Below are 10,350 nucleotides of genomic sequence, written 5' to 3'. Positions count from 1 at the left end.
TGCAAATAAACAATTACTGTGTTTTTAACTGTACATTGTGCGTTAATTTATTTTAACTTTTACTTATTATCACACATATTTATCAAGATCTTTACATTTGAGTGTAGTTATTAGTGCTACTTTGACCTACTACACTAGATTACGCAGCCGATTGCACTGTCGGTCATGTGACCACGCCCATTTGTACTCATCGGAGCCGGCGCGTGCTTTTACGTAAAGCGGCGCTCCGGTTTCCGTGGCGGAGAAGATGGCGGCTCCTGGACCGGGGGAGTATTTTAACGTTGGGAGCCATGTCTCTTGCCTTACCTGCCTGGGCCAACGCTTACAAGGAGAGGTCGTGGCCTTCGATTACCAGACCAAGATGTTAACCCTGAGTATCCTTTGATCTGATCTGTTTTTACACTCGCGTCTGGCTGCTGTGGGGCCTGTAGGAGCGGAACTGAAGTGAACTCTCTGTCAGAGGCGTGTTTATGTGCTCCAGAGTTTCAGCTGCACTTTCTCTTCTCATTCAAAATGCCTCCACTTAGATTAGCTCGCACCTTTAATTATGTGTCACTGGTGCTTTTAATACGTTGAGCTCAGACCCTAATGGAATTAGTCGATCAGTTTAAATGCCACGTTAATCATGATTCCGATATGTTTTGACATGTTAATCCTAGCTAGCTTAGCCTGTCCTCGAATGAGAGTACATTAGCATTCAGGCTAGCTAAGTTAGCTTCACTACATCATGATAACTTTCTCTTATTAGCTCACAAATTGCTGTTTATTTTTCGTTAGTTTAAAGTTATATATTTGGTGTGTTATATTATGCAGATATATAATTCTGAGCGTTATGTCCGGTTGTACAGTGTTAATACTCTCTGGCTATAATGGGATCATTTTGTATGCTGATTAGCTACTGTTAGCCATTTCTTTACCGGCTACGTTAAGGTAATTGTTGGAAGTTTAGCTTGACCTTTAAATGAAAAAGTTTACCATTACGTAGCTAAACAGTTAGCTAATATGATTGATAACTGTATTAGAATAAGTTGTGAAACCCCTGGATTGCTAAGTAGTTTAGCCACTGGGGCTAAACGTCTCCTGGATGGACGTTTTTTTTTTTTTACAAAGTGTCTTGTGTGTCAATTAAATGTTTACGCGTCAAGCTTTATTTAAAGGCTTGTTTAATAGCTGGGTTGGCATAAGGTCAATTTAATGTTTTAAAAGAGTGGCATCTGGGTACGTTGCCACTTGCCACCCTTAAGTCACCTACAAAAATAAATGTAATCTTTTATGTTGGTATTTGGAAGAATATTTAGATTGAACAATATTTAGATTGAAATTGGTCTTAATTAACGTCTGCACCAAGCAGTGCTTAGCCAAAATTATGTCTTTTATACAGAGCACTTTTATTCACAACAGTAAACAATAACTGCTAATTTGCTAATGTTATTTATACACTTGTATGCTTTTTAAACCCATTTTTAAGAGCTGTGGCTCAGTGGGTAGCACTGTCGGCCTCACAGCAAAAAGGTCCTGAGTTCGATCCCCAGGTAGGGTGGTCTGGGTCTTTTTGTGTGGAGTTTGCATGTTCTCCCCGTGTCTGCGTGAGTTTTCTTCCGGGAGCTCCGGGTTCCTCCCACAGTCCAAAGACATACAAGTGAGGTGAATTGGAGATACAAAATTGTCCACGACTGTGTTCGATATAACCTTGTGAACTGATTAATCTTGTGTCACGAGTAACTACCGTTTTTGTCATGAATGTAACCAAAGTATAAAACATGATGTTAAAAATCCAAATAAATAATAAGAGCTCTAAGTTGAGGGCATGGCAGTACAGTTGTTGTGCAGAATTGTATTTGGGTACTCGGAAATGTCATAAATTATTAATCAACAACAAATGTTTATACATTCTTCCAACTTAAATTATTATATGGAGGAGCTGTCCCTAGTTTGGTTCTTGAGGGCCTAACTATGTTTTGTCTTAACTGCATTTTCTTTAGAATATATTTCATTTTATGGAAGCTGCCGTTTTAAAATTGTATGTGAAAATTGACTGGGAATTTAAAAAGTTTGAACACCTTTATTTTAATTTTAAAGAGGTTCACATTCTGTACTGGGAACAGACTTTTTGTTTTTGCATAATTTAATGTAATGGGTGGAATAAAATGTAGATTAACATGGTGCCATAGCTTTGTAATATCATGCACCTGTTATCAAATTAAAGTTTGTCACATACATAGTCATACACAGTACATAGAGGTGGAAAGAGTACAAAAATATTGGACTCAAGTAAAAGTACTATTACTTTGATGAGTTTTTACTTAAGTACAAGTAAAATTACTAGTCTACAAATGTACTTAAGTAAAAAGTAACTCATTTAAAATGTACTCAAAGTAAACGTTACTTAGTTACTTTTTTTACAGAAGGAGGAGGTGTCTCTCCTGTGTAATGCAAAAAGGACAAGTGGATATAAATCTCAAAACAGTTGTTTTTAATTAAAATATAATAGAAAAAAACATTTTGATATAAGATTTAAAACAATTATCCTCAATATATCGCTGTTTAACGTTAGCATTATTTTATAGCTTGTATGGACTTGATGCTAACTAACTTAGTCCAGGTCAATAGTGCCAACTAACATTAGCAATGTCTTAGCAGCGGCAGGCATCGATGTCTTATGGCTAATTTGAGCAACTAAACTACGAATATATATTATAAATTATACTACCAATTTTAACTACGACTGCAACGGTACAAGTATTATTTAACTTACCTCTACATGTTTGCGCAGGTTTAATGCCGAGTTTTTAAAAGCTGCTAGTTCAGTCTCTCTGGGAAAACACAGCTTACACTGTGTAATAAAGCTGTTGCCTTTATTGCGCTTGAAGCCAAAGTAGTCCCTCAGATATGTATGGCCAGGGGTTCACCTCATTTGCTTCAAGTTCAACTTCGCACAGGTGTCTGACTTGTCTGTTGCCATCTTTTTAAGATTTTAGTGCTAGTTTATTCTCCATCCCAGCATTCACTGCAGCAGTTTCCCAGACATGAATTTTTTTTATTTAATCAGTAACGGATGTTATTTAAAATGTAGCGAATTACAATTACAAACATACTTAAGTAAAAGTAAAATTACAGGTTGTAAAATCTACTTTAAAAAGTACAAGTACACAAAAAAACCTACTCAATTACAGTAACACCTCTGATACATATAGCCGTCTGGCCATAGTAAAGCTGGGGTGGTAAGCTGACATTGTACTAGTTAGACTTGATGTCTTGAACCCTATTTAAGGCCTAAATTTCAAAGGCACAAAGGTTTGTTTATTTTTATAATCTCCAAAACTGTACAAACTTCTTTGTATTTTAAACATGTTCCATTGTACTAGTGTTCCTTAACTTTACTTCCAGAATGTGCTTCTTCGAGTGGCAAACCCAACCTCAGTGATGTCATTCTGATCAATTTAGCCTATGTTTCTGAGGTAGATATCATTAACGATCGCACCGAGACTCCTCCTCCTCTAGCATCTTTGAATGTCAGCAAGGTAAAAACATGGCTTGTTCTCTGATCTTTAACAAGAAAGTAGCAATGGATGGCTGGGCCTACATAATCATTCAATTTTCACATTGCAAAGTATCTAATGATATGTTATTATAGTTTGCCACATTTTAATGTCAGTTTCATATTAAGAGTAGAGCTGACGATTACAAGGAAAAGCTTATTAGGACCAAAAGCATTAAACCTTAACAGGAATTTTAGTTGAAAATTAGTACTTTACCACATGTGGTTGATTGAGCAGTAAGGGCAGTAAAAGTTTGATTAGACTTATAATAGAAAATACTCTGACATGGGTACATGTGTAGCTAAGACAGCCTAACTAATAAGATACTAAAGGGAGCACAGTTATAAGGGCACCTTGGACCACCAGCAGCCTGCAACTATTAATATTAACTGACTGGTCTGAATCAGGTCACTTAGTTACACTGCCACATTTGAAATTTTACATATGGTGCAGTAAAATACACCTATGAAAAAAAACATAGAGTTGTAAACAATTGAAATAAAATTAATATGAAATTAGATGCACCATCTATGACACTTTAAAATACTGCCCAAGTTTACAATAGTGAGGCAGTGTTGCAGGTGTAAACATAGTGTGTGTTAACATGCACAGTAAACGGGCAACTTGATGGTAAGAATGTGTAAGGAATTAGATTTGATGTTACATGCACGTACAGTAAAATAATGGAAAATCGTTGGGACTAAGTCACGGTTTAAAATAAATATTTAATTGTAATGACTTACATTACAATTATCCTTACATTTACTTTGACTTTTATTTGATTGCAGACAGTTTGTATCCAAGATATTACATGTTTTATCTGCTCAACTTCATTTCATTTGTTAATATACCTTCATTCCTGCACTTCAGGGCTGTAACACATTCCAAAAAAAGTTGGGACGGGGGCAATTTAGGGCTAGTAATGAGGTGAAAAAACTAAATGATACCAACAGGTCATTGTAATTATGGTAATCTTCGATCTCTCAGACGGCACTGCATCAAGAACCGCCACTCACCAATAGCTGATATAACCACATGGGCAAGGGATTGCTTTGGCCAGCCTTTGTCAAGCACTACAATATGGATTTACATGCACAAATGCCACTTAAAACTTTACTGTGCAAAAAAAGAAGCCTTATGTCAACCATGTCTAGAAGCAGCGGCAACTTCTCTTTTTGAAAAAAAAAAAAGGACACTGTGTGCTCTGGACCAAAGACGAAAAGGACCATCCAGACTTGTATCAGCAACAACTTCAAAAGCCAGGGTCTGTCATGGTATGGGGCTGTGTCAGTGCCCTTGGCAAAGGTCATTTACACTTCTGTTACACTGTGTTGCAGGCCTGAAATGCAAGAATGGATGTTTATTAATAAATAAAATGAAGTTGAGCAGACAAAACATGAAATATCTCAGTTTCATCCTGTCTGCAATCAAATAAAAGTCAAAGTAAATGTAAGAAACTGTGTTTTTTATTATTTACATTTTCCATACTGTCCCAACATTTTCTGATTTGGGGTTGTATATTTTCTGTGCTACTCGTAACAGTTCTGTTGGAGCGACATAATTCATCTTAATGATTTTGTGCCATTGTTTGACTATATTACCATTAACTGTGTTGTGTGCATTTTTCTTCCTCAGCTTGCTAATCGTGCAAGGACAGAAAGAGAAGACAAATTGTCTCAAGCCTATGCAATAAGCGCTGGGGTTTCGATCGAGGGCCAGCAACTATTCCAGACTATACATAAAACGTAAGATACCTCCTTGGCGTGTGTATGGTTTACATGTTGGTATTTGGTTTCCATGTTTATATTTTAGGCTAAATTTGTCTTTAAAGCCATTTTGTTGAAGTCATAAATTTATGTACACTTTAGCCATTCCTAGTGTCTTCACTAAGACATTTGCTGCTATTCTTGGATTGATTTGTATTTTTCTCACCAAAGTACGTTCATCTCTAGGAAAAAAACACCTCCTTCCTGAGCACTATTATTGCTGCATGGTCCTATTGTGTTTAAATTTGTTTATTATCATTTGAAGTATCTTATCACATGATCATGGTACCTTCAGGTGTTTGGTAATTTCGTTTTGGTTATTGCTAAATAAGTTTGCATGTTCTCCCCGGGTTTCCTCTGGATGCTCCGGTGTCCTCCCACAGTCCAAAGACATGCAAGTGAGGTGAATTGGAGACACTAAATTGTCCATGACTGTTTGATATAACCTTGTGAACTGATGAACCTTGTGTAATGAGTAACTGACATCAAAAAAGACTTGAACTGATGAAGCTTGTGTAATGAGTAACTGACATCAAAAAAAGACTTGAACTGATGAAGCTTGTGTAACCAGTAACTACCTGTTCTGTCATGAATGTACTCAAAGTGTAAAACATGAAGTTCAAATCCTAATAAATAAATAATAATAAATTCTGGATATATTAATCCTGAAAATCTATTTTAATTACCTTGGAATGTGTTTCCAATTCTTGTTTTTGAATATTCATGGTGGATTATTTATGGTGGAAATGAATAATTATTGATCGGGTTAGCAGCTGTGTACTTGTTTTTTATTGTGGCAGTGTATCTACACAGTATGAGTATCTGTGTTTTATGACTTGCATTATGCACAGAGCAAAACCTTAACAAAGAATTTTTAATATTTACTTGAACATCTTATAAAATCACTGAGTAAATCGTGTGCAAAAAAGAAAATGGGGCTGCACGGTGGCTAAGTGGGTAGCACTGTCGCCTCACAGCGAGGAGGTCCTGGGTTCGGTCCCCAGCTGGGGCGGACCAGGTCCTTTCTGTGTGGAGTTTGCATGTTCTCCCCGTGTCCGCGTGGGTTTCCTCCGGACACTCCAGTTTCCTCCCACAGTCCAAAGTTATGCAAGTAATGCCTAGTTCACACTACACGATTTTTGCCCTGATTTTCGCTTGGCAACTGGTCGGTGCTGGATTTGCCGGCTCGGGAGCAACTCAGCGCTTGCTCGGCGATCGAAACTTGGCTCTCAATTGCTATGTGTAAACTACTCAACTCGAGCCGCTCGGCGACCGACGAGTGATATCTACCTTGCCAGATATCTGGATCTGAGTTGTCTGACTGGCAATGAGTCCTATGTCGAACAGCCAATGAGAACGCAAGATACGGGGTGAGGGGAAACACATGGGAGAAGTTGTAAAAAGGTGGGACGGGGCATAATATAGTTTATATCAGAATACATCGACATACACAAGTTTTACAGTATTTCTGACCTTATCGTTCTCTACAAAACAAAACACCAACTTTGCATTGCAAAAAATATTTATTAACCTCCAACTCACTATAGAACAATCCATGCTGTTCGCGTAGCCAAAACCACTCAGATTGATTTATTTTTTTCTCCTTGATTTTTTTATGTTGCACATCAGTGTACAAACTTTGATCACTCGCTACTTGTTGACGTGCATTTTTGGACATGGTATCATTAAACCCCTCGTCACTTCTCGCGTTTGTTTTTGTGACAAAATGTAGTTTGGGAGACCAGAGAAGCTCACCTGCGATTCCAGTTGGTGATAGATCGTGTAGTGTGAAACCCCCTATCGCCGATCAGTCGTGTAGTGTGAAAGACTCCCGATTACAAGAGATTCAGTTGTGTAGTGTGAACTGTACACAGACCTGACGACTTGAAAAATTGTGTAGTGTTAACTTGGCATAAGGTGAATTGGAGACACTAAATTGTCCAAGACTGTTTGATATAACCTTGTGAACTGATGAACCTTGTGAACCTCATGAATGTAACCAAAAGTGTAAAATATGCCGTTAAAATCCTAATAAACAACCAAACATGCAAGAAAAAGTGATAGTGTTAAGGAGCTTTTAATCATGAACTGCCTGCTTAAGGTCTTGCCATAGACCATTGCTACTTCAATGCTGTGTTTATACTTTTTTCTTACACAAGGGCTAATTTGTTCAGTTTTTTTGTTTCCTGCAGTAAATAAAATGTTTATAGTATTTTGTGTTTACTTGGGTTGTCATTATTGAAATTTGTTTATAAAAAACAAATGAAATTAAACAAATGTCCAGATATGTGCATATGATAGAAATTAGGAAGGGGCAAATACTTCCAAAAGTAGCAAATACTAATTTTGGAAGTCGTCATCATGTTATTCTATATAATTTTGACACTATTTTTGACATTATGATGTTTATCATTTTTCTCTTTTCTAGCATTAAAGACTGCAAATGGCAGGAGAAGAACATTATTGTGATGGATGATGTTATAATCTCACCACCCTATCAGGTGGAGAATTGCAATGGAAAAGAGGGCAGCGCTTTAGGTCATATACGCAAAATTGTAAGTTCTTTTTCATTCATTCTCATGTTGGTGTTTTGACAGTTTTGTAAAGTGTGTTTATCAGTTTTATTCCAAGTCAGCACAAGGAACTCTGAATCAATATGCTGCCGCTATTTGTGTCTGGGGAAGTAACATAAAAAAAAGAACTAGAACATGCACGATCAGCCATAACATTAAACCCACCTCCTTGTTTCTACACTCAATGTCCATTTTATCAGCTCCACTCTGTTCTTCAATGGTCAGGACCCCACAAGACCACCACAGAGTAGGTATTATTTAGGTGGTGGATCATTCTCAGCACTGCAGTGACACTGACATGGTCGTGGTGTGTTAGTGTGTGTTGTGCTGGTATGAGTGGATCAGACACAACAGCGCTGATGGAGTTTTTAAATACCATGTCCACTCACTGTCCACTCTATTAGACACTCCTCCCTAGTTGGTCCACCTTGTAGATGTAAAGTCAGAGACGATCGCTCATCTATTGCTGCTGTTTGAGTTGGTCATCTTGTAGAACTTCATCAGTAGTCACAGGACGCTGCCCATGGGGCGCTGTTGGCTGGATATTTTTGGTGGGTGGACTATTCTCAGTCTAGCAGGGACAGTGAGGTGTTTTAAAAACTCCATCAGCACTGCTGTGTCTGATTCACTCATATCAGCACAACACACACTAACACACCACCACCATGTCAATGTCACTGCAGTGCTGAGAATAATCCACCACCTAAATAATACCTGCTCTGTAGTGGTCCTGGGAGAGTCCTGACCATTGAAGAACAGGGTGAAAGGGGGCTAACAACATGCAGACAGACAGATGAACTGCAGTCAGTAATTGTACAGTGCTTCTATATGGTAAGTGAAGCTGATAAAATCAACAGTGAGTGTAGAAACAAGGAGGTTGTTTTGATGTTATGGCTGATCAGTGTATCTAAGTGTAATCTAAAATAATTACAGTTGACAGATCAAAAATGTCTTTAGTCTACCAAAAGCTCATGATGGCAAATGTTGTTAGCCTTTACTCTGCTTGCTATTTTATAAAATCATATTTAGTCCCTTAGAAAGGAGAAATTTTGACAACTTCTACTACAGGCGGAGAATCTTTTTTTTTTTTTTTTTTTTTCCTCCTCCATATAATCATAACTGATCGGTGTAAACCACTCACTATAGTAATTATTATTTGAAACTAATGGCAAAATAACTGAAGTGTAAGTATATTTTTCTCTTTCTCTGTTGTAGGTTGAAAAACATTTTAGAGATCTGGAAACACAAAAATCGATGCAGCGCTCACAAGCACAGCAAACACAGAAGGAGTCATCATTATCGTCCTGAAGTGGTGGCGACAGGCACAGATCAGCCAGAAAGGGCATAATGTGTTTCAGCGCCAAGGGAACTACCGGAAAACGGCACTTCCCTTTTTCACCTCTCTTCCCCTTCTTCAGTGTCATAGTCTGTGGGGGACACCAAGGCGACCTGGATCAAATAAAACAATAAAAAAATAATCAAAAACTTTAAAAAAAAAAAATTGAAACAGTGGAAAAGACTTAATTCTAAATTAGACTTTAAAATACAAACTATTAAGCAAACCTTAGCTTCCCCAATTAACATCTGTGCCCACCTCTTCCTTCTTTCCTCATTCTTTTATTTTCATCCAACATTCGTCTACTATTCCATTTTCTGAAAAAAGAAAAAACCCAAGCAGTCAGAAAAGCTTATTAGTTTTTTTCTTGCTGTCTTTATGTTCTACATGTTGTCTGTATTTTCTGTATTTTAAACAAAATGTGATGAAATGGCACACTTTAAAAAGGACATTTTCTAAAATAAACTTATCAAAAATTCTGACTGTAATATTGTAATTTTTGCCTTTTTTTGTTTGCTCAATTCTTGCCTAATGAGTATTCTTGAGATGATTATTAAGTATGTCAAAGTCTTCCCTCAATTGTGAACTTCTAGTCATGTCAGTTGCTTTATTTTGCTGAACATAGCCATTGTAATATGACTAACGTTAGGATACGTTTGATTGGTGTTGGGGACCCCTGTGTTTGTTGAGAAACCAATTTAGATTAGGTCCATAGATTAGCATTGATGCCCATACAGTCTGAATGGTGCAGCATTAAGATTTATCAGTCCAGACAAGATGTATTTAACTGTCCAGTTTCTGTGAATGTGTTCATTTTAGCTGAAGCTTTCTTTTTGGCAGACAAGCAAAACCTGATGTAGACTGCTGTTGTAGCCCATCTGCTTCAAGGTTTGATGTTTTGTGTTCCGAGATGATGGTCTTCAGTCTTACTGACAGCTAAATTAGTCTGGACATTCTGCATGTAGAACTTGAAAATACAGTTTTTTCTCATTTTAAAATATTTTACATTCATAATTTTCTTCAAAGAACCATTTTTGTGTATATATAGATATACACACACACACACAGATCAGCCGTAACATTAAAACCACCTTGTTTCTACACTCACTGTCCACTTTATCAGCTCCACTTACCAT

At 37.3% G+C, this 10,350-nt stretch overlaps 1 protein-coding gene across 1 annotated transcript; it reads left to right on the top strand.

Moving 5' to 3' along the window:
• Positions 1–205: 205 nt before the first annotated feature.
• Positions 206–9,692, top strand: lsm12b (LSM12 homolog b). Its single transcript, XM_063003593.1, has 5 exons — positions 206–374; positions 3,388–3,521; positions 5,175–5,284; positions 7,734–7,860; positions 9,094–9,692. The coding sequence occupies exons 1-5, from the start codon at positions 248–250 to the stop codon at positions 9,184–9,186; spliced, it is 591 nt and encodes a 196-aa protein (XP_062859663.1). The 5' UTR covers positions 206–247; the 3' UTR covers positions 9,187–9,692.
• The last annotated feature ends 658 nt before the right edge of the window (positions 9,693–10,350 follow it).

Source organism: Trichomycterus rosablanca, chromosome 10 (genome assembly GCF_030014385.1).
Source record: "Trichomycterus rosablanca isolate fTriRos1 chromosome 10, fTriRos1.hap1, whole genome shotgun sequence".
Lineage (NCBI taxonomy): Eukaryota > Metazoa > Chordata > Actinopteri > Siluriformes > Trichomycteridae > Trichomycterus > Trichomycterus rosablanca.
The sequence above is the reverse complement of the archived record's forward strand: the minus strand, read 5'-3'. Positions and strand labels throughout refer to the sequence as shown.